The sequence below is a fragment of the Gopherus evgoodei genome, chromosome 1 (genome assembly GCF_007399415.2).
Source record: "Gopherus evgoodei ecotype Sinaloan lineage chromosome 1, rGopEvg1_v1.p, whole genome shotgun sequence".
Taxonomy (NCBI): Eukaryota; Metazoa; Chordata; order Testudines; family Testudinidae; genus Gopherus; species Gopherus evgoodei.
Genome location: NC_044322.1, coordinates 348490738 through 348515339, shown reverse-complemented (window position 1 = coordinate 348515339; position 24602 = coordinate 348490738). Strand labels below are relative to the sequence as shown.

The window sequence follows — 24602 nt, the reverse complement described above, 5'->3', positions numbered from 1 at the left end:
CACTGTTTTTGTAATGCACCAGCACCAGCATCTTCAAGGTGCTACTGTCATCTCATATAAATCTGAGTATTATATACCTATGCATCCACTCAGATACAGTCACACCTGCTCTCTATATAAACTATTGCAAAGTATAATGGCTCTCTGTCAACATAAAATTATATTCTCCATGGAAATTATATTCTCTCTCACAGTTGCTCTAAAATTATTTTAAATATGTTAATTATATTTTAATACATTAAAATATTAATTTAAATATACATTATAAATATATATAAAGAGAAATTTCATCCATTATATTTATCCTCACTGTTCAGTGAATGACCCCATCATTCAATGTGTGATCTCCAACCTTTGTGTTAAATGAGAAATGCAGGGGGCCTGTGGAAATAACAGCATGTGATCGTGTTATTAGGATGGTATGGTAGTGCATACTTACAAGGGGACATTTGGCATTTCCTGACTTGTAAGTGCTTGTCTTTGTAATCTTTATGTTCTTTTAACACACTTGTCTAATGTCTTATCTGGGTTTTTGTTTAAAGATAAATTTTAGAGGAAAAGAAATTCAATATGTGGAGCTACTTGCTGAGTCCCCCTAAAATGCTGTGTCCTGCGTAGTGGGCCCAATACAACTTCCATTGCATTGGAAGGATTACTATTGACTTCAATGCAAGTTGAACTGGTGCACACCTTGTGCCATGAATCAAGGGGTTTTTGCAAGACCCTGCTTCAGTTAATAGAAATCTTAAAGATAAATAAGGCCAAAAAGAACATAAGGGGTATGTCTATGCTGCAGCTAGGAGCCTGCTTCCCAGCATGTGCAGGCAGAAATGCACTAGGAAGCTAAAAATAGCAGTATGGCCCATAGTACTGACTTTTATTTTTCCCCAGGAGTGATCCACCCTCACTTCACCCTGAGGATCCACCCCCCACGCCACCCCTTCCCCTGAGGATCCACCCTCTCTCCACCTCTTCCTGCCCCCACTCCACCCTCTCCCCGAGGCTCTTGCCTGCCTGCCAGTTGCTGCTCTCTGCCCTCCCCCAAGCACCTCCCACCAGCCACCAAATAGGTGACCGATGGTGCCGCTGAACAGCTGATTGGTTCTGCGGTGCCACTGAACATATGTGTGCCTGGTGCTTGAGCCCTGGAGCACCCATAGAATCAGTGCCTGTGGTATGGCCGCAGCGGCACAGGCAGTGGCATGAGTTAGTCTCCCAAATATAAACCTGCCTGAGTCCCTAGATACATACTCAGGTGGCTAGCCTGGACTGCTGCCAGTGCTGACGTGGCCACATTATTATTTTAAGTGCACAAGCTCAATACTGAAGATATTTGAAGTTAATGGAGATAAGGCCAAAGGCCTTGTACATTGTGATCTTGATCCGAAGACTAATTAAGGTCTTCCCATTGACTTCAGTGAGCTCTGGATCGGGCCGTGGATGACTGTCTGTGCACTATGAGAGGAAGAAGCAGCATGTGAGTTGTTTGAGGGGCTAAGCAGAAGACACTTGCTGCTTTCTACATGCTATCATAGAATGTGATTTCCCATGCTTTACCAGGTTACTTGAACAGAAAAAAAGCAAGTCTGCTTGAGCAGTGTGAGTCAGATCTCACCAGCATCCTGTCCATTGCTTGTCCCCTCAGAAAGTTACTGCATGCTTTTTCACAAGCAAATATATGAATATCTCTCACCTCAACATCCCAGGTTACAGTTTTGCCCTTTGACTGATTTTGCAGGTGAAAATGATTCAATGTTTCTCACACTGCTATTTAAATATCCTCCCATATGTAAACACTGATACAAGAAGGCCAAAGGACCAAATCGTTTCTTGTATATGATTTCATTCGTTAATTAAAGACAATACAATGTTGTGACCATTCATGCTAGAAGTGAACTTTGCCCAGTATGTCAGATTGAACGTGAAATGATTCAGGAAATGCCAAGAACCATTGTTACAGATTGCTACCTACAGTCATGGTGGCCTAAAAGTGTAATTTCCCCCAAGGAGGAATTACTGGTCTACAATACAAATTACCATGAGTTCTTATTCAAACAGAGGCATAATTCCCCTGCAAGTTACTAACTTGATACGTGACTTCATCTGTACAGTTTGATACATATTTATACATATATTTTTAACTAGAAGTGCTAAAATCAATATCTTTCCCAGTCTGTCTAATGGCTCAAACTTCTTTTCAGAGGAATGACAATTCCTTTCCCATTCCTTTTCATTAACATTTTGAAGATCCTGTATTATATGGGAGAATACTCTACCCCAAACTTTGCTGATAATTACCATTAATAGATCAAGTTATTCATTTTAGGCCCATTCCCAGTGGAATCAGTAATAGTCTCTCCATTGACTTCTGTGAGATATGGTTTGGGTCATTTTACTGTATCTTCAAGGAACACACATATCAATATCTCGGGGGGTTGGGGCATTGCTATTTTTCCCCTTACATGGAAAACACTTGAGGAGTCTTAAAACTGAAAAACAAACAAGGAAAATCAAATTATTTTACCTCATAAATATACTTTCATAGGGACATCTATACATAGCCCCTTTATTAAGCCAGTGTTTAAAGCTGACCATGTGCGTAAGTGCTTTGCTGAATGGGAATGGATTTAAGCACTTGCTTTGCATTAAGTACAACCTGAAATTCTTTGTTGAATCAGAACCAAAGGCAAGTGACAAAGCAAATCTCTACTGTGCAATTTAATGTAGCCCTGCAACTTTAATAGGTCCGATTTTCCTTTTCTTACATTATTATTTGTAATTTACATTATATTTTTATTTTCTAACGTTATTAATTTCCATTGAATTAGTTAAAGGTAAAATGGCTGCAGTTCTTGGAAACCAAGTATATTTTTGCAAAATATTATTATTTTAGTAATAGCCAAGTGTGCATTGGGTTTCTTTAGTCATAGAAATTATACATAAAACTTGGATCTCTGTTTTTTTTCAAGCTATGCTTAGATATTAGTAACTCCACCCACCCATCTGTGTTGTTGGGTGAATTTTACCCTAGCCACTGGAAAATGCCTGTGAAATAAATGACAAAGTTGAATTGCTATGTACTATCCTGTAGGGTGTGAGTTTTCGTCTGATGGTCTCAAAGGTTTCCAGTGTCACACACATGCAGGAAGGGCTAGGATGATAATATCAGCCCTTGACGTTATTAATGTGTCACCCTTATTTCATTTAAATTGGCGTCATGTGGAAACAAACACATAGTCATCTTCAGTGACTAACCTCCACAGTTAGAAATGCTATATTTGTTGTGCTGTCCCAGAAGGCTAAGGTGGAAAATCTCCCTTGGAAAAAGTTATTGTCTACATGTTGCAGGCCTTTTTTGTGATGAGCTCATGCATCTGCTAGTATTTAATGTGGTACGTGTCCTGCTTTCTATCAAAACTAGCAAGGCCCACTGAAAAAGTCTCCATGTTACACTGAAATCCAATTTTTTTCCTACCTTGATTGATAGTGATGGCTTGTAAATTTAAACCATATTGCTCAGTCAAAAATTCCAGCTGTTAAAACATAGATAATGACAGGACAGTATAAATACTGCCTACCATTCTCACTACAGGTAAACCTGCACACTGCACAGTGCATGAACCATAAAATAGATGGGTTTTGGTTTACAGATTGTCATCCTGGCTCAGTGGGTCAGTTTATATTTGTGTTGGTTTTTTTTTTTAATTGGTTGCCTGCAATAATAAGAAGAACCCAGTGAGCTAAGTTGTCCTGTGTGCAAAAACAACTTCACCATATGCAGGTTTCACTGGACTCCCGTAAAACCACTCATTGATTTTAAATTAAATGGCGTAATGTGCACCGTACGTATTATGGCCTTATTTCTGCAATGAGATCTGTGAAGGCACTGTTGTCTGTCTGCATAGGTCTCATTGCAGGATCCAGGCCTAAATGACTGTAGAAAGTGCTGAGGAGAAATGGATGGTTACAGTTTACAGCATTTTGCATGAACCTGTTTTGTTGGTTTGGGTCACGAGTTTCACACTGAGCTTTGGGTTTAAATGAGTTGAGGGAACCAGCACAATGAAATGTAGAAAAAACCACTGAGTTTTGTCTCATTTCTCTGCCAGGTTTCACTGTTCCAAGTTGATCAAAAGCTACTGCTTTTAATGGATTTTACCTAAGTAAAATTTGAGCAAGAATTACAGTTTATGGTTTGTAAATAGGGCCATCTCTTGTCATGAATACACTGCCCTCTCTAGTTTGTTTAAGTTGCAGTTCTATGTGCAAAATAATGGCACAACAGGAGATATGGACCCTACCATATCAATTGCAGAAAACATTAGTGCTGCGTAAATAGCATAAACAACTTTTCTGCAACTGTTGGTGTGAAATGTTTATGTTAATTTGCTTCAACTCTGTGTTCACCACTGTTTTCTGTTCACCTTATTTACTGAAGAATGTTTCTTTTATCGGTTTTAAATTTGCAGTCATTGATTTCATTAAATATCTCACTGTTCTTTTATCATGAGAAGGTAAATGGACAGCACAACTATTAGGAGATCATGTTAAATCTATGAACTCACAAGTTATTTCTCTAATTACTTTTCACCTTTGTCTTTTAAAATTGTTCACATTCTTTGGTTTTTATTTAACTGATTTACTGACAAATGCTTCAGTGAGGAAACTCAAGTGTGGGAGGGGCAATATTTTTCATTAGTACCTTTATTTTTAGTAGCTGGTTGAGAGAGATAACAGCAGGTAGGCACATTCTCTTAAGAAGAATTTCCTTTACATCACATTTTTGGACAGTTATGACTCTCTAGTGTATTCTTCATCGTTTTCAGTAGTATATTTTCCCTTTGTTTTGTTCTCCTTGTTGTTCTTCTCTACTGTCGACCCAAAACATCCTGATTTTTTTTTAACCCAAACTGGTGTTTGATGTTTAAGAAATTTGGGATGAAATTCAGGTTTCCACAAGAATCCTATTCCCTTGTGGCTTGAAAATTGACCAGTAGCAGGGTGGAATAACCCAAGCCACAGGATAAGGTGGTAAAGTCTCCCTCTGTCTTTTCCTCACATCTCCGCCTTCCTCTCTTTCCCTCTCTTTTTCTATGTTAACATTGGACTATTGGTATTCTAAATTGATCGGCAGCATTACTGTAGGCTACCAGAGTTCTCACTCCCCAGCTTCTGCATGCACATGTCAACCCAAATAGCTTTTCATATACAAGTGTGGAAGGAACAAGATGCACAAGAAAATGGAGGAACTTGCACAGAGCAGCAAAATATAATTAGAGCTTCAAAGAGCCAGTGTCACTGAAGATTTGGAAAGAAACAACACTCTTCAAATCTAGTGACAGAGCAGGCAGCAGGAGATGGGGACTAAAGAGGTGCCAAGTTACCATTAACTTCAAACCACATCCAGCAACAAGGGGATGTTTCAAAACAGCACCAGGAAGGAACCAATCAGAGCTCATGTTTCAAAGCAGAAAGGCTAGTCTTTAACTTCCCTCCAAGTATCAGTGGTGTGTGCCTGTGGAGTGGGATAATTAAATTGTGCATAGGTTTTTGTTCAGTCTCTTATCTAACTAAAACATACTGGTAAAGAAAGAAAGCACTTGTCAATAGTTATATTGAAACAAAGTTGTTTGTTTCAAGGACTCCAGCTTCACTGGTTTCTAGTCGTTAGATGAATCTCAATTTTAAAGTATCCGTAAATGAGCAGTTTTGTAATTTTTTTACCCACACCTAAATAAATATAGGTAGATGGGAGACCTACCATGGCCAGACTCAGTGGCAAGGGGGTAAACACTCACTGGAGAAACTGAGTCAGTACTGAGTGTGTCTGTGGCAGGGGTAAAACATACCCAGGATCTACTGGGAGTGGTTAGACTCTGGCACAGTTAGGAAAGTTATGGGCCACCATTCCACTGAGATCAGGGAAACTGAAGCACAGCTGAATCATTCTGAGGCCAAAAACTGCTGGGTGCAGTGAGTCATTGGTACAGCTAGGTAAATAACAGTGAGCCAGTACTCCACTGAGAGCAGGACAGACTACTGGGAGCAGAGGCCACTCAGGGGGTAAGAGATCTGGTTTCACACCTTCGGGGACGGGGGGACAGACAGATCCCTTTACTGACCAGGGTGATCCAGATGGGTGTGAAGCAACTACTTGGTGAAGTATGGATGTTAAAGGGGGGAAGTCTATGGGTAAAGGGGGTCTTTGAACATACTGTTGTCATAATCTGTAACTAAAAGGTATCATGTAAGGTGTCATATACAAACTGATAACACCCTAATCCAGAAAATCATTGAGTAGTGGAAGTTCCAGCTGTGTTCAAAGAATTATAAATATGTGCTAGAATTATGTACTTTAAATGTGTTTGGTAAGCAATGCACAAACCCAATCTGCCTAGACAAAGGAATGTATATTTGCTTGTCTGACCAGGCTAGTCGTTATGGAGAGACAATAATGGAATATTTACATATAAGATAAACAAAGTTATCAAGCTAGAAAGTGAGAGAGTAGACAGCATGGTGTCTGCACCCCAGAAGAAGGGAGAAACTTTGGGCTTATTTTTCAAAGAATACATTTCAAAGGTTCACTGGACTAAAAAGAAAGGGGGGGATCTCTAATTTCTCCTGAGGAGTCAAAGAAGCCCCATGCTTTGAACTTTGTGTATTGGGTCCTGGCTAAATGTCCAGTCAGCCATGCTGAAAAAAAGTCTACGATAAATGAACTTCTCTGAACAAAAGACTCTGCTTTGTTAAGTTTTAGGCTTAGAAGTACATTTTTACTTCTGCTTATTTATACCCTTTTCTGTCCTTATTCCTTACTTTTGTTATCACTTAAACCTAGGTTCTTTGTTAATAAACTTGTTTTGCTTTTAACACAAACCATCTCAGCACTTTGATTGAAGTGGAGGGTGTGTCAATCCCAGTTACATTAATAAGCTGTTGTCTGTTGTCTCTTTAAAGGAACAACAAACTTAATGTATTTGAGTTCAATTAGAGGGCTGGACACTGCAGAGAGATGTCTTTGGGGAACTTGGGAATTAGGGATCACTGATGGTTACCTGCACAGTAAGGTTTGGACTGGCAGATTCCTGAAGAGTTTGCTGACAAAGCAGACAAAATGGTGTGTCAGGGAGCTGACACACAGTTTAGCAGCTGCACACTCACTTGTTGAGGCAGAGTAGTTAACAGTATCACAGGGGTAGCCATGTTAGTCTGGATCTGTAAAAGCAGCAAAGAGTCCTGTGGCACCTTATTGACTAACAGACATATTGGAGCATGAGCTTTCGTGAGTGAATACCCATTTCGTCGGATGCAAAGTAACAGTGATTCACAATTCTAGATGTCCTCGGTAGAGGTCACACTGGTGTACTAGTCAGTGGGTGAATCTCAACTTTAAAGTATTCTTAGATGGGCAGCTTTGTAATTATTTCCCCCGCATCTAAATGAACTTGGACTGTCAAGTGATTAAAAAAATTAACCATGATTAATCGTGCTGTTAAACAATAATAGGATACCATTTATTTACATACTTTTGGATGTTTTCTACATTTTCAAATATTCATTTGAATTACAACACAGAATACAAAGTGTACAGTGCTCACTTTATATTTATTTTTATTACAAATATTTGCACCGTAAAAAACAAAAGAAATAGTATTTTTCAGTTCACCTAATACAAGTACTGTAGTGCGATCTCTTTATCATGAAAGTTGCACTTACATATGTAGAATTATGTACAAAAAATAACTGCATTCAGAAATAAAACAATGTATAACTTTAGAGCCTACAAGTCCACTCTGTCCTACTGCAGCCAATCCCTCAGACAAACAAGTTTGGTTACATTTGTAGGAGATAATGCTGCCACTTCTTGTTTACAGTGTCACTTGAAAGTGAGAACAGGTGTTCGCATGGCACTGTTGTAGCCAGTGTCACAAGATATTTGCTTGCCAGATGTGCTGAAGATTCATATGTCCCTTCATGGTTCAACCACCATTCCAGAAGACATGCATCCATGCTCATGACAGGTTCTGCTCAGTAATGATCCAAAGCAGAATGGACCAACACATGTTCATTTTCATCATCTGAGTCAGATGCCATCAGCAGAAGGTTGATTTTCTTTTTTGGTGGTTCGAGTTCTGTAGTTTCCGCATCGATGTTGCTTTTTTAAGACTTCTGAGAGCATGCACCACAACTCTTCCCTCTCAGATTTTGGATGGCACTTCAGATTCTTAAACCTTGGGTATAGTGCTGTGGCTATTTTTAGAAATCTCAGATTAGTACCTACTTTGCATTTTGTCAAATCTGCAATGAAAGTATTCTTAAAATGAATAACACTTGCATCATCATCCGAGACTGCTATAACATAAAATATATGGCAGAATGCAGGAAAAATACAGAGCAGGAGACATACAATTCTCCCTCAAGGAATTCAGTCACAAATTTAATTAACACATTTTTTTTTAACAAGCTTCATCAGCATGGAAGCATGTCCTCTGGAATGGTGACTGAAGCACGAAGGGACATATAAATGTTTAGCATATCTGGCACATAAATACCTTGCAATGCCAGCTACAAAAGTGCCGTGCAAACACCTGTTCTCACTTTCAGGTGACATTGTAAATAAGGAGCAGGCAGCATTATCTCCCGTAAATGTAAACAGACTTGTTTGTGTCTGAGCAACTAGCTGAACAAGAAGTAGGACTTGTGGGCTCTAAAGTTTTACATGGTTTTTTTTTTGAGTGCAGTTATGTAACAAAAAATGTCTACAGTTGTAAGTTGCAATTTCGTGATAAAAGAGATTGCACTCCAGAACTTTTATGAAGTAAATTGAAAAATGCTATTTCTTTTGTTTCTTTTTTGCAGTGCTAATATTTGTAATAAAAATAATAATATAAAGTGAGCACTGTACACTTTATATTCTGTGTTGCAATTGAAATGAATGTATTTGAAAATGTAGAAAAACATCCAAAAATCTTTAATAAATTTCAGTTGGTTTTCTGTTGTTTAACGGTGTGATTAAAACTGTGATTAATCGCGATTCATTTTTAAATCACAATTAATTTTTGAGTTAATCACATGAGTTAACTGCGATTAATCAAGAGCCCTAAAATAAACCTAACTGGATGGACGATGTTCAGAGTAAAAAATATTTTCTTCTGGGGCAATTAGTTGAAAATGGACAATAAATGATTAATGTGGAGAATATAGCTGGATAAGGGGAAATTTTAGGGGTCACAATTGACCTCAGAAGATCTGTTTCTTCTATTGTAAACACTTCAACAACCATATAACCTACCCAGTGCAAATGGTGTTTCCTATAGCTTAAACATCTTTTGCAGGACGTATTCAATCCAGAGGCAGTGGGACTGCCAGAAATCCACAGTTTCTATTGTGAAAAGAGCTCCACAGGTTTACCAGACCAGCTGTAGCCTCTTAAGGTTTCCAGGCCCAAGTGACAGTCCCTAATTTAGATTATCTGTGCTGGGCCTGGAACAAAAAATTGTGTATAAACCTGAGCCCTAGCCAATGGGGAAATGCCTTGCAATACATTAAAAACTCTATTCTTGATATTTGATTAAGGCTGATCCAGCAGAAAATTATGTTTAATTCACACTGGTCTCCACATAAGTTACAGTGCTTGGGTTTTCCCAACACAGACTGCTTCTGGAGATGTGGGTCTTCTGGAGCCATGCTGGCTCATGTGTCTTGGGACAATCCCAAGATCCAGTCTTTTAGGCTAGAAGAAGATAGGAGGATTAATGTGATGATGGGTACAGTCTTTAGAAATTACTTTACAAACTGTGTTTTGGGATATATCCCAACATCGTGGAAACTCTCAGCTCATGGAAAGCTTGTTTCTATAGTGCAGTGCTTGTAGCCAAATGGCTTATATTGCTTTGATGGAAGAGCAGATTGCTTCCAGGATAGAAGCTTGGCAGAGAGGTCTGGCTGGCTGGCAACTACAGAGTGAGTAACATTTCAGAGAAGCTGGGCCTTAGAGAAATTTGAAAAGATTTAGTCTAACTTTGTACAGGCCTTGATTGGTCTCTAGCGGCTGGGAACTGAAATGTCATTCTCATTACCCTCTCTTCCCTCTCCTCCTCCCACAGCTCTGTTTTCTGCCCTCCCATTCTGTTATCTTGCTGTCCCTTTTTAAAAACGTTTACTTTTTTAGATCCCTTTTTAGTGTGGTTTTACGTCTACCCAAACATTTGACATACATGTGTACCACCAACCTAAAACTGAGATCAGTTCACCAAGCAGAAGGATTGAATGTATACAGTGTGCTGAAAGAAACAATATGGTTTCATATATTTATTTGAGTGAATCTGTGACACAGAACTGGCATTGCTGAAATACATGGTATCATATATTTATAATGCAAATTCTTGATTATTGTACTACGTATATTTTGCAATCTAATTGCCATAACTGTATTTTCTACTCCTCTCCCCACTTATTTTTGAAGGGGAAAAGTTTAATATATACATTTTAAAAAAAGGTTTTCAATTAATGCACTAATCACATACTTAGATATTTATCTACCATTTATTCAACACTCGGACAAAACACACTCACCCACCAAAAACCAGCACACACCTCCAATAATTTTGAATATTAACATTTGATAGACATGCCTCACTTGTTAAATATGTGTAATCAGAGATTTCACTCAATTTATAAAATCACCAGAAACAGCATGTCTTGGGTAATGTAAAGGTGCTCACTTTGTAATAAAGGTAATACCCTGTTAAATGAGCTGGGGATTATATTACTGTTTAATGTTTCTCTAAGCAAAAGCTCACTGTTGTAATGAACATTGTTTTGGCTCTGATATTTACATGGCAAAGATTTGTTAAAACTTCATAAATAAATAAATAGTTTTAAAAATATTTTCTTCTGTGCTCTCACTTGATATTTTAGTTAAATAATCGCATTTCTCTGAAGCTCTTTTGGGAACCCAGAAAAATACAGGCGATAAAAGAGGCAACATTGCAGGAGCAAGAGTTCAAGTTAAGTCTTAAACTGAGAAAGTTAAATTAGATTGCCCATCTTCTTCCAAGACTAATTTTGGAGTACGTCTGCAACATAAATCACATCACATACTCTGAACGTTTTAATCAAAGATTTATTCCTAAAACTTTCTAATACAAAGAAGACACGCAGAAGCCCCAAATCTGTGCTACATATATCATGCCATCCTATCTAGAGAGGATGAATACATTTCTTTGCTAGATAGTTATTGAATATTTAGATAATTTTAGAAGAGGTAGGGAAATTTTCACTCACTACGTCCATATAAATGAATCACTGATTCTAATATATGCATATTTCAGTAAATGTTGCAGTGTAGTCTGCATGCAAAGGTGTTTTGTGGAAATCAAAGACTCTTTATAACAAACTTATTAGTGAACAATGGTAACCTTGTTTTCTCCACTCAGAAAAAATCAATTCGGTTCAGAGATATCAAATATATTAAAGCTAATATTTTATTCTTTTATTTTAATGTAGTATTTATGCTGTTTTCTGTGACTTTCTTTGAAGGATCATCTATTTCAACTGGACTGGCACAAATTTGAGAGAGGACGAGGCAGGTGCCCTTTTGATCCCAGCTCCTCCTTCATCTCAACTTTAATTGGTAATGAACTTTATGTCTCAATCTTCAGGGAGCTGTCAAACTGTCTTTCTGAGTCTCTTTCATCAGATCTCTGAGGTGTTGTCAATATTTCTTTACAGCCTTTGGCATGTCAGACTTACTTCTGTCAGTGGTGCCCACATTAATATTACATTCCAGACAGTGTTAATTTGAGCAAGCATATCTCAGACAAGCGAGCAAATGTTATATTACATGCGCTGTTCTACAAAGATAATTGATTGTCACTTAACATTAATGGTAACATCAGTTTTCTTTTCTTTCAAAGCAAAATTATGTATTCAGCTCAAAATATTTACACAAATGAACCATGTATCCCAAAATGACAGTTTGCACTGTGAGCTTCAAAGACTTAATTTTGACAACAGGAATCTTAGAGAAATGCTCTTAGGCCTAATGGTTTTATAACTGAGGGCTTCTGTTGTGTATGCAACCTACAAGTTTTCTTAAGATGCCAAATGTAGGGGAGTTGTAATTGTCTCTTCTTGTAAACCAAACAAACAAGGTGCTTATAAGTAGAAAAGTGCGTTTTACACTGAACATTGCAGCAACAGAACTTGGCTCCAATCATACATAACAATTAATGTGGGCAAATTACTAGGCCACCACAGAACAACATTGACTGCTGCCCACGAGGCTCTTGTTGCAGGATCAAGATCTTTGAAACTAAAATACAATGCAATCCAGTATGTATTTATTTCTAACGTGGTGTTCTTGGGCAGAGCGTAGGATATCATAGCTTGCCAATCTTACAGTGCAAAGATGTTAGACTAGATAGGGACAGTAGATAAGGAAAGGTGTCGATAAGAATTACAGGTAGAAGAAACAGGCCAACGACTAGTGGTTGTGGGAAGTGTAAATGAGATGATTTTTGAGCTTCTCTTGAAAGAGACAGTGAGATAGAGAGGTGGGCAGGCTGATTCACAAAGCTAACAAGGACTGCAAAGAAAGGACAAACTATCAGTAGAGGAGAAGCGCAAATATTATGAGTAAGAATAGGCTTGAACATAGCGAGTAGAGGGAACACCTGAATCTAGAGGAAGGATGAGGAGATATGTATCAGGGAGTCATTATGAAGAGACATGAAGATGAGAAAAGTGATTTGGTTTGAAATCTTTCTGGAAAGAAACATTCCGGAGATAGTTTTGTGTTCTCCTGTTTTTCTTGACGTTTGCACTTTACATTGCAGTGCCACAAAATTTGTGGATTTTTATGCTTTTTTGTTGTTTACTTCAAACACCAAATAGACTGTATCATCTTGAACTAAAATCAGAAAGCCTACCCCTAGTATTTCAAAGGTACGTACCATGAGTGGATTATATTCAGATACTATGTTCACGTATCCTTTCACTTCAACACATTATTTTGGTGAGTTTTCCCCCCAATACATGTAAAATCCTTGAAGTTACTTTTGTTCAGCAAAATCTAACATATTGTAATGCATTCGCAGTATCGTTCATCACAGCTCAAATAACTTCATATTTAGTGGCTATATAGACATGGAAGATCCAGAAAAAAATATTTTGACTGACTTACACATGCCCTGAAGTACAATTGATTATGGGTCTTTCACACACTCTTCATCTTTCTGTGTTTCAACCATTTCATAACCAAGACCGTGATCACACAGTGAGCTCTGCATAGGTGGTCCACCTCCACAGAGCTTAACTTAGGACTGGAGCTTAGCAGTACGGTCCTACAATTCTCAGTCTTTACTCAGGCAAAACTAAGAAAATAAATTAAACTTGATTCTGCTCTAACTGCAAGGTCAGTGCGAGTTTTATTATTGTCTGAAATGGGAGTCAGATTGTGTCCTAATTGAGCACTTCATGCCTGGGCATAAGGTATTTGCACTTCATGCCTGGATCTTGGAAAAAGCAGTTTTTGGTACATCTACACATCATTTTAAAACCCACGAGTCTCAGAGCTCAGGTCTACAGACTAGGGCTCCCAGTACGGCACTAAAAACAGCTGTGTAGACAGGCTTGATCTTAGGCTCAGGCTTGAGTTTAGACTCTGAAATCTGGAGAGAGGGTTTCAGAAACTGAGCTCCAGCCCAAGTGACAGCATCTACACAGCTTTTTTTAGCACCATAGCACAAGTCCCATAAGCCCTAGTCTGTAGATCTGGGCTCTGAGTCTGGTGCTGTGGATTTTGAAATGCAGTGTGGACGTATTCTTAGAGGTCCCATTCTAGAACCTCTTCATGTGCAGAATTTTCACTGAAGTCAATTAATGTTCCACAAATGAATGGTTTATAGGATCTGACTCCTAAGAGCCTATAATATTTTAGTATCGGTAGACAAATGATCTCACTGTTTTCTACTAAGCAGTATGAAAGTTTCCCAAAAACTTTAGGTTCACTAGGAATTTGTTTTATGTTAAGAATCAGATTAAATTTTCTAGGAAAAAGTCATCCTTTAAATACAAATATAACCAGATTGTCTACATTCAAATTGTTTTGTGAGGAAATGCTGTATTCTTAAAGAGTCATACAGTAGCTCAAGGAACCTATCCTTGATGTTATTTAAAAAAATACTCTTCTGAGGGTATAAAGTTCTTAAAGGTATACATATTTTTATATATTTTTTATATTTAAGGGCTCTCATATTCATAGTGAACGGAAACACTAGAAGAGTATGTTTTAGAGTGATTTTTTTTTTACCCCTTTGAGGCCTACAGTGGAGCAACCACAGAAGAAATAACACTTGGCAAATGAACAGAATGAATTCTTAGGGCATCTTATGAGACCATGCAGTGTAGCTGTTTGGGTTTGTGGCAGATAGTTTGACAGTTTGGGGTGAATTTGTCTGGAGGACAATGAGAGCGTAGAAACAAGCATTGTAGCCGTTAATAAATAACCTTTGTGTGGATGACACCAAAGCAGCAAGAGTGAAAGGCTGAACTATTTGCTCGGTTCAAGCAAAACAAATGAAGGCTAATCTTTGGATGAGATAAGACAACAGGAAGATTAGTATTGTATGAGAAAACAGGCTAAGACTTACTCAGCCTAAGAAGACTTTAGCCATTTAGCTGTACGTGGCGCATGCAGCCATAAAAGGAGATAAGAGATTAAGAAAATAAGAGGATGAATGAGGGCCTAGCCACAGGCATCCAAGTTCCATATTTCTATGCTGGCACCCAGCTTTACCCAAACATATGCCAAAGACGCTTGTGCACCTGAGCACCATGACCAAGGGATTCTGGCTTATTCCACGTGAGAGTAGGACCTTTTCTTATCCATTCCTTCTTTCTTGGCCCCTTTATCTAATATTGGATTTGGCACCTTACTAGACAAGCTAGTGTGTGCTTGAAGAACAATCTGCCCAGCAGAAGGGTTGGTCCTCAACACGAACACTAGCTGGCAAGAGTGTAAACCCAGGATTTTTTTTTTTATTCATCCCAAATGAAGAACGAATATAAGAACATAAGAACGGCTGTACTGGGTCAGACCAAAGGTCCATCTAGCCCAGTATCCTATCTACTGACAGTGGTCAATGCCAGGTGCCCCAGAGGGAGTGAACCCAACAGGAAATGATCAAGTGATCTCTCTCCTGCCATCCATCTCCACCCTCTAACAAACAGAGGCTAGGGAACCCTTATTTACCCATCCTGGCTAATATCCATAAACGAACTTAACCTCCATGAATTTATCCAGTTCTCTTTTAAATGCTGTTATAGTCCTAGGCATCACAATCTCCTCAGGCAAGGAGTTCCACAAGTTGACAGTGCACTGTGTGAAGAACTTCTTTTTATTTGTTTTAAACCTGATGCCCATTAATTTCATTTTCTGGTCCCTAGTTCTTGTATTATGGGAACAAGTAAATATCGTTTCCTTATTTACTTTCTCTACATCACTCATAATTTTATATACCTCTATCATATCCCCCCTTAGTCTCCTCTTTTCCAAGCTGAAGAGTCCTAGCCTCTTTAATCTCTCCTCATATGGGACCCATTCCAAACCCCTAATCATTTTAGTTGCCCTTCTCTGAACCTTTTCTAATGCCAGTGTATCTTTTTTGAGATGAGGAGACCACATCTGTACACAGTGTTCAAGATGTGGGCGTACCATGGATTTATATAAGGACAGGGACTGCTCTAGACATTTCGCTGCCCCAAGCACAGCAGCATGCCGCAGGGGGCGCCTTGCTAGTCGCCGGTCCCGTGGCTCCGGTGGACCTCCCGCGGCTTGTGGCACGCCTGCGGGAGATCCACCAGAGCTGCAGGACTAGCGGACCCTCCGCAAGCAGGCCGCCAAAGGCGGCCTGCCTGCCGCCCTCCTGGCAACCAACAGAGTGCCCCCCGCGGCATGCCACCCCAAGCACATGCTTGGTGTGCTGGGGCCTGGAGCCACCCCTGTATAAGGGCAATAAGATACTCTCCATCTTATTTTCTATCCCTTTTTAATGATTCCTAACATCCTGTTTGCTTTTTTGACCGCCTCTGCACACTGCATGGACACCTTCAGAGAACTATCCACAATGACTCCAAGATCTTTTTCCTGATTTGTTGTAGCTAAATTAGCCCCCATCATATTGTATGTATAGCTGGGGTTATTTCTTCCAATATGCATTACTTTACATTTATCCACATTATATTTCATTTGCCATTTTGTTGCCCAATCACTTAGTTTTGTGAGATCTTTTTGAAGTTCTTCACAGTCTGCTTTGGTCTTAACTATCTTGAGCAGTTTAGTATCATCTGCAAACTTTATCACCTCACTTTTTACCCCTTTCTCCAGATCATTTATGAATAAGTTGAATAGAATTGGTCCTATTGTCATATAGCTTTGTAACAAGGGAAAGGAAGTTGTAAACAGGGAAATAAGTATAATTTTCAAAAGCACCTAAATGTCTTAAGTGCCTAAGTCTCATTAAAAGTCAATGGGAGTTAGGCTCCTATTTGACTAGGGCCCAGATCCTCAACGGTATTTAGGAATCTAATTCCTATTGATTTCAATGGGAGTTAGGCATCTAATACCATGGAGAAGATGGACATAAGTCACTTTTAAAAGTGGGACCTAGGTGCTTTTGAACATTTACCCAAAGGCCTTTAACAAACCATAAGTTTAACCCAATTCCTTTTTTTTTTTGTTTTAAATCTCTTTTGAAGGATTTGAAATCTGTTTCCATCTTGTAACCTAAGGACTTCCTGACACCACCAAACCCTCCATTCTCCCTCTAAATTTCATATTACTCCCATTTTTGTTTAACTGATTACCATCTTCCTAATTATAATTTGTTTTTAAGCAGGAATCCAGCGTCCTTCCCAATGAGCTGAACAAAATTACTTAAAAGTTTTATCTACCTACCTCTCTAAGTGTGCCTTTTCAGTTCTGTCCTGTTCAAACCCATCACCGTGATATCTGACCATTTATTTTTGTGCCCATCACAGTTGTATCTGAATACTTTACAAATTTAAGTCCATATTATTGTTCTGAAGAAAGACCTGATTTTATTTTCTCTCCCATAGTCTAAAGTTGAGCTAAATTGTTTAGAACTTCACTTCTTTATTCTATCCTTTGATCACTGTCTCTTTCACTCAGTTGTTCTCTTTTCCATTCCAAGAACAGGTATGAAAAACCAGAGGAATCATTATCAGAATGGATTTTCCTAGATAGAAAATAGACATTAAAACCTAGTATAAATTTATCATAGCTTGCTTAAGGTATTAGATATATCAAAAGTTATAGGCCTAAACTGTTTTATCAGCCACTGTGGTCTTCGTCAATCAGCCTACGTGATTTATTACAGAGCTGGTTTGACTATTGAAAGCATATGGGATGATTGGGGGGGTTGTTTTGTTTTTTTACATTTACATTTATGCAACATCCTGCAGTTAAACATCTATTCTGTTTCCTTATTCTGGCAATAAATTGTGACAAGTTTAATCATTCATAACAGAATTTTCATCACAAGCTACTTTACCATCAGGTCAGATGACCTATCATAAAACTCACTAAAATGTGGGATATTCACTTTTAAAGCCAAGTCAGGAACTCTCTCATTTTATTGAACCAGGATTTGTAACTGAAGTGCTGAAATACACAAACTTTTCTTTTGACCTAAGTAAACCTATTTACATCTGATTTTAGTCATACATATCGCAAATGATCTTCCAGATTTAACTATTTCTAAACTTGTACCACATAGCTAGAAGTAATTCCTCTTATTTTATTATAAGGGCCTAGTTCTGAGCTGAATATCCCCACTGGAGTCACTGAGCCCCAGATCTCAAAGATATATAGGCACCTAACTCCAAAGGGAATTAGGTACCTAAATACTTGAAATCAGTGGGAGTTCGGTGTGTAAGTATCATTGAGGACCTGGACCTGAGCTGCACCTGTGTAGAAGAAGTGCCTCATACTAGTACTCTTCATTATTATGTTTTAAAAATATAGAATACATACCATTGGGGTGCTTTGCAAAAGTTATAGCTTAGCGGCTCCATAAAATGGAGGACTACTAATGGCAACTCTTAGTATTTCCATTGTTTTACTACTTTCACTTCAAATTACTCATACTAAAAACATCACCAACAACTGAAGCACAGCCATTTCTGAGGTAGAAATCTATTCTAAACTTGCAGTAATTTTAAGAGGAGAAGCAGGAAATAATATTTGTTTGATATTACACAAAGGATTCAACTAAAAGGAATGTTGCAACCTTGTGCTGGAATTTGGCACCCTTTTAACTTTGGCTTATACTGTATTCTTAGGAAAATTGTCGTGTGATACGGCCATGTGTTTTATGTCACATCAAAGAGATTTTCATCACAATAATGCCGCCTATTAATTTGCTGGTATATTGCATTATCGATAACTGTGAGGATACTTGTGTTGTTTCTTTTAAAATGTAGCACAAAGCCAGGCAAGAGGGAGATTGGGGACATTTCCAGGTAAAATCTCTATAAGGAATCAGAGAGAGAGTAGCTTTGGAGACGGTACTCCTGATATCTAATAACGTTTCTTTTTCAGTGTTAGAAAAAAAAGGATTTTCTACTTCTTTACCATTGTCACCTGAAAGAAAATCAGTTCTGCATTTTCCTCTTCTTTGCACATTTTTGCAACTTTTACACTTTTTTGCTTAGATGCACAAAATCCTATTGTCCTGAGCTGACAGACACAATTCCAGTTGCTTTTCAGGATTGCAGAAATTGTCTCTTTATTTGTTATATCTAATTAAAAGCACTCCAAAGCAAAGCCTGACTTGATTTTAATGAGTTAAAAAACAGAAGATACATTAGACACATTAGATAGCGCACAACGCATGTGTCTTCTCCAGAGAGATAAACTATACCCACTCAACTGCGACCACACCAAAATCAGGTTCAAATATTTGTTACACAGTCTACCTAAAGTCTATATGCTGTCAAAATCTTGTTCTGCTGATTAGAAACAGATTAGTGTGAATATTTTAGAAAGTCAAGCAAGAAAATGCGTCATTTCCCTATACACACTATAACATTATACAGGTAGTTATGTTAATCTTGTGTATTAATTGCTCTGGCACATCCTAAAAAGTTTACAGTAATGGACTGCAATGTGTATATGTGACCTTAAAGCAATGAGAATCTCATTATTGAAGTTTAAAGAATCCTAATGTGGTGCCTATTTGTTCCTCGTTCAGAAAATATACATTAGAGAAGCAGCCAATGTTGGCTTTACCCTGCATTCTGAGTGCATCTAAAATTCCTAGGGAATTTTGAGTGTACTAGGAATGCAGAATTCAGCCTTGTTGTTTCAAATAGCAGAATTTCCTTTCCATGTATGAAACTCTTAATCAAAAATCATTGTACCTAACCATTGGAGCAACTTATTAAGGTTTGTGGATTCTCCATAACAGGCAATTTTTAAATCAACATTATTTTTTTCCCCTAAAAGATATTCCCTAGTTGTTGTTGTTTTTTTAACATGGAGATACACCTATTGCATAGAACTGGAAGGGACCCTGAAAAGTCATTGAGTCCCACCCCCTGCTTTCATTAGCAGGACCAAGTAGTGATTTTGCCCCAGATCCCTGGGTTGCCCCCTCAAGGATTGAGCTCATAACCCTGGGTTTAGCAAGCCAGTGCGTGAACCACTGAGCTATCCCTCCCCCTCTTTCCCTATACTGCCTGGTAATTGATAATACGAGGATCAAATAGTAATTAATTCAAGGGGTCCAGGGAAGTGTTATACAGGAGTTCAGACTAGATCAGGGATCAGCAACCTTTGGCACACAGCACGTCAGGGAAATCTGCTTGTGGGCCGGGACTGTTTGTTTACCTGCAGTGTCCACAGGTATGGCTGATCGCTGCTCCCACTGGCCACAATTCGCCGATCCAGGACAATGAGGGCTGTGGGAAGTGGCTTGGGCCAAGGGATGTGCTGGCGACCGCTTAGTGTGCCAAAGGTTTGCCGATCTCTGGACTAGATAATCACAGTGGTTCTTCTGGCATTTTAATCTATGAATCTGTGAGTTGCATCAGTGTTAACATATTTTGAAATGTTTTCCTTGTGAAGCCAGCTATCACAGTCCACTAATCCAAGCTCCTATTGCTTTTCCCTGATTTTTCTGATGAATCTTCTTGCTATGGAATCAATAGTTTGAGCCAGGGGTGGCCAACCTGAGCCTGAGATGGATCCAGAATTTACCAATGTACATTGCCAAAGAGCCACAGTAATACATCAGCAGCCTCCCCATCATCTTCCCCTCCACCCCAGTTCCCAGTGCCTCCCCCTCCTTCCCCGCACCTCTTGATCAGCTGTTTCATGGCATGCAGGAGGCTTGGGGGGTGGGGAGAGAGGGAGCAAGGGCATGGCAGGGGAGGGGGCAGGAACAGGGCTGCCTTGGGGGGACAAGTGGGGCAATTTGCCCCAGGCCCTGCAGGGGCCCCCACAAGAATATGGTATTCTATGGTATTGCAACTTTTTTTTGTGGAAGGGGCCCCCATAATTGCTTTGCCCCAGGCCCCCTGAATCCTCTGGGCAGCCCTGGACAGGAAGGGGGTGGACAGGGTGCAGGGCCTATGGCAGACCTGGGGGTTAAGCAGTGAGCACCCCTTGGCACACTGGATAGTTGGCGCCTGCAGCTCCAGCCCCGAAGTCGGTGCCTATACAAGGAGCCACATATTAACTTCTGAAGAGCTGCATGTGACTAGTTTGAGCTATTAGACAAGCAAATATTCAAGAGAGAAGAGATGTATTTGTTTAATCTGTTCCCTACTTTATATAATCACTGTGCTTACAAAAACACTATGTTTGTGCAAATTTACAGAAAGACAGTGGACGGGGCACTAACCTGGGAGTCTGAAGTTCTATTTTGGGTTCTTCCCTGATTTAGTGGCAACTACGAGCAAGTAACTCTTTGTCCTCCAGTTTGAAATGGGATGCCTGATGATACTTACCTTCCTTTGTAAAACACTTTGAGATCTACAAAAGAAAAACTCTGTATAGCCTTATCCAAAAACAATGCAAAATCTGCCATTGACTTCAGTGGCCTTTGTACCAGGTCCTAAAAGAGCTGAATGTTGTTAGTAAGGAAGGAGGAGAGCAAAATCAGAAAACCATAAGAAACTTTTAAGTTAGGGTTACAGAAGGAACAACCATCCTGCATCTCCTGTATATTTCAGTTATATAAATCCTGTAACATAAACAGGGAATATATTAATCTACATTCTTAACTGAAAAATAAGAATGGAAACTTCTACTTATTATAAGCGCAAAATGACAGTAGGGATTATTAACTCTGGAGATTTATCAGCATTTTCAGACATCTGTGATTCATTCTGTATAACCTTAAAGTTGCATTTGGGTAAGTTTTGTTTTGCGGGATTTTTTTGTTTGATTTTGGAGGGACAGTGTGCATTTCATTTTCTTGAATTCTTTTTTTTCTAGAAAAGAGAAACATGGAATTGTCTTTTGTGCTCTCACTTAAACTTTGATGGTCACCTTTCTTTGAACTTCATGGGATGTGGGAGGAATGTTCTAACCTATTGAGCAAAATCTGCCGAATTGACTTCAGCTAAGGAAAGGCTTCAGGCTTGGATCCATTTTTTTGTCTGGAAGGCAGGCAGTGATAACAGTTCTTTAATTAATAAAACCTCTTTCTCTCTTTTTCTCTCTCTCAAAACACAAATCCTACCCCAAGCAGAGATTTTACCTAGAAAAAGGAAAAATGACAGTCACTGAATAGTTTGACCTGGTACTGCACAATGTTTTGATTAAATAACTAGAACTATATAAAATTAAAATGGGAAAACCGATTAAAAGCTGACCAACTGATAGGCTTCAAAATGTAATTGTAAATGGGGAATCATCATCAAGCAGATGTGTTTCTAGTGGGAGACCGCAGGGACTGGTTCTTGGCCCTATGCTATTTAACATTTATATCTATGACCTAGAAGAAAAAATAAAATCATCACTGATAAAGTTTGCAGATGACATAAAAATTGGGGGAATGGTAAGTAGTGAAGAGGACAAGTCACTGGTACTGAGAGATCTGGATCAGTTGGTAAGCTGGGTGCAAGAAAACAAGAAGTGTTTTAACACAGCTGAATGTAAATGAATACATGTAGGAACAAAGAATGTAGGCCATACTTGCAGAATGGGGGACTCCATCCTGGGAAGCAGCGACTCTGAAAAAATATGTGAGGTTCATGGTGGATAATCAGCTGAACATGAGCGCCCAGTGCAACGCTGTGACCAAAAGGGCTAATGTGATTTTAGGATACATAAATGGGGAATCTTGAGTAGGATTATTTTACCTCCGTATTTGGCACTGGTGCGATCACTACTGTGTCCAGTTCTGGTGTCCACAATTCAAGAAGGATGTTGATAAATTGGAGAGGGCTCAGAGAAGAGCTCCATGTGTTACAGGGGTAGAATCTAGGAGCTCAATCTATTTAGCATAACAAAGTGAAGGTTAAGGGGTGACTTGATCACAGTCTATAAGTAGCTGCATGAGGAACAAATATTTCATAGTGGGCTCTTCAGGCTAGCAGAGAAAGGTATAACGTTATTCAGTGTCTGGAAGCTGAAACTAGAAAAATTCAGATGGGAAATAGGAAGTAAATCTTTAACAGTGAGGGTAATTAGCTGTTGGAATAATTTACCAAAGGTAGTGGTGGATTTTTCATCACTAGCAGTTTTTAAATCAAGATTCGATATTTTTCTAAAATATGTGATCTGGGAATTATTTTGGGGAAGTTCTATGCCCTGTTTTAAACAAAAGGTCAGACTGGATTACGATACTGATCCCTTCTGGCTTTGGAATCTATGATTCTAAGTCCAGTAGAGAATTTGCTATTGATTTTACATGGAAGGTGCTCACATACAATGGAGTTGGGTGGCCATATAAAACTCTGAGATACAGATAGGCGAGCACTCCATTAATATGCACTGTGATAGCGGAATCTTCACAACAGGGGGATAAAAAAAGTAGAAATTTGTGCCATAATTTTCAAACTGGGATTCGTCAGGTCAGTACCTAAATCTATTTTCTGAGGGCATTTTGTACATATGAAAACCTGACCATTTATTTTGGTGCCATAATATGATTTTAAAGGCTTGATCCAAAGTCTATTGTGGGACAAGAGAGAAAATAGAAAATCCCCAAATACCAAAAAGGTAAAAGTTTGCAGCATCAAGTTAAAGTTCTTATGCTGAGACCACTGCCTGTCGTGCTGACCGTAGCATAATCTCATTGTTCCCTTGTACTTCCCCTGATAGCTACTGTCTTATACTTAGATTGTTAGTTTTTTAGGCCAGAGGCTGTATATCATTTCTGTGTATGTCTGGCACCTACTATAATGGAAGTTTGGTCCATGGGGCTTCTAGGTGCTATTGCAATACAAATAATACAATGGTAAAAAGACGTACAGCAAATGCTTATTTGCATCCATCTTCCAGCTGATGGTATTTTCCATGTTTTAACTGTACTGCTAATCAACTTGTTCAAAGCAGAGAAGCATCATGTTTTGAATTATAAATTTCCAGTTTTACTGCTATGAAGCAGCCTGTGATTTGTCAGATGGAATTTTTGAAAGGGTGATGTATGGATTGTGTAGTTCATTAACATGTTGCAAAGAATGTTTTGAATATTATTCAGACACTGGCAAGCTCTACTGTCTTAGCACCACTGGGTTGTTGGGTTTTTTTAATTTCACTTGCTGATATGTTACATGATGGTGACAAAGTTTATGTTATAAGGTAATACCCATTCTTGATGAAGAGAAGCCTAGGGGAAAACTGCCCTCAGTTCTGAATAAGCTGTGGTCTCTGAACCAGTCCCAGCTGCCAGTCTGCTGTAAACTTTTCAGAATCATTATTTCGACTTATGGTACCATTAAGTTCTCATATAACTCTTAACAGAAACAAAATCCCCACCTATCGGGGGATGTGCAAGCAGAATTTGTGCTTTCATTAAAGTCCATAATCACTAGCAAATGTTATTGATTAGTACGTTTATTTTGATTAGGGAGCAAGAAATGATGTTACTGAAATCTCCACACAGATTAGCTTGGAACTGGAAATAATTTACTTCCATCTGTTTGTATAGTTTGTGGCAGCTGTTTTATTTTATAATGTAAGTCTGCCATCTAGTGGTCATAACAAGTTACTTTTTAATGAAACCTAACCAAATGCTAATGTAATCTCAGATTCATAAGTGGTATATTATTAAAACACCCTAAAACAGGCACTTGATGTAACTTGAGGATTTTAATATGTGCTATCTGCATCTCATCTGTAACAGCAAATGGATGGAGAGGTTATCAAACACTGAAGTCTGGTCCAGTGCTGCCTGACTAGTGTTGAATCGCTAATCCTTGCAACTTCATTGGACTGGTCACCTTCTACATATGGGTAATATGTGACTCCCCAAAGCCATATTTTATGGAAAGTTGAAAATGGGAATACATATGCTAAGAGGCCAGTGAAAACAATGGAATAACACTCTCAAAGCCCCCCT

General features: G+C 38.8%; 1 protein-coding gene across 3 annotated transcripts in view; it reads left to right on the top strand.

Moving 5' to 3' along the window:
- Positions 1-24602, top strand: part of SEMA3E (semaphorin 3E) — a 279606-nt gene that overhangs the window by 211990 nt on the left and 43014 nt on the right. For all 3 annotated transcript variants that reach the window (XM_030561678.1, XM_030561491.1, XM_030561590.1), the window contains one exon: positions 11545-11638. In XM_030561678.1, the coding sequence (XP_030417538.1) occupies positions 11545-11638 (94 nt within the window). The remainder of the gene's footprint in view (positions 1-11544; positions 11639-24602) is intronic.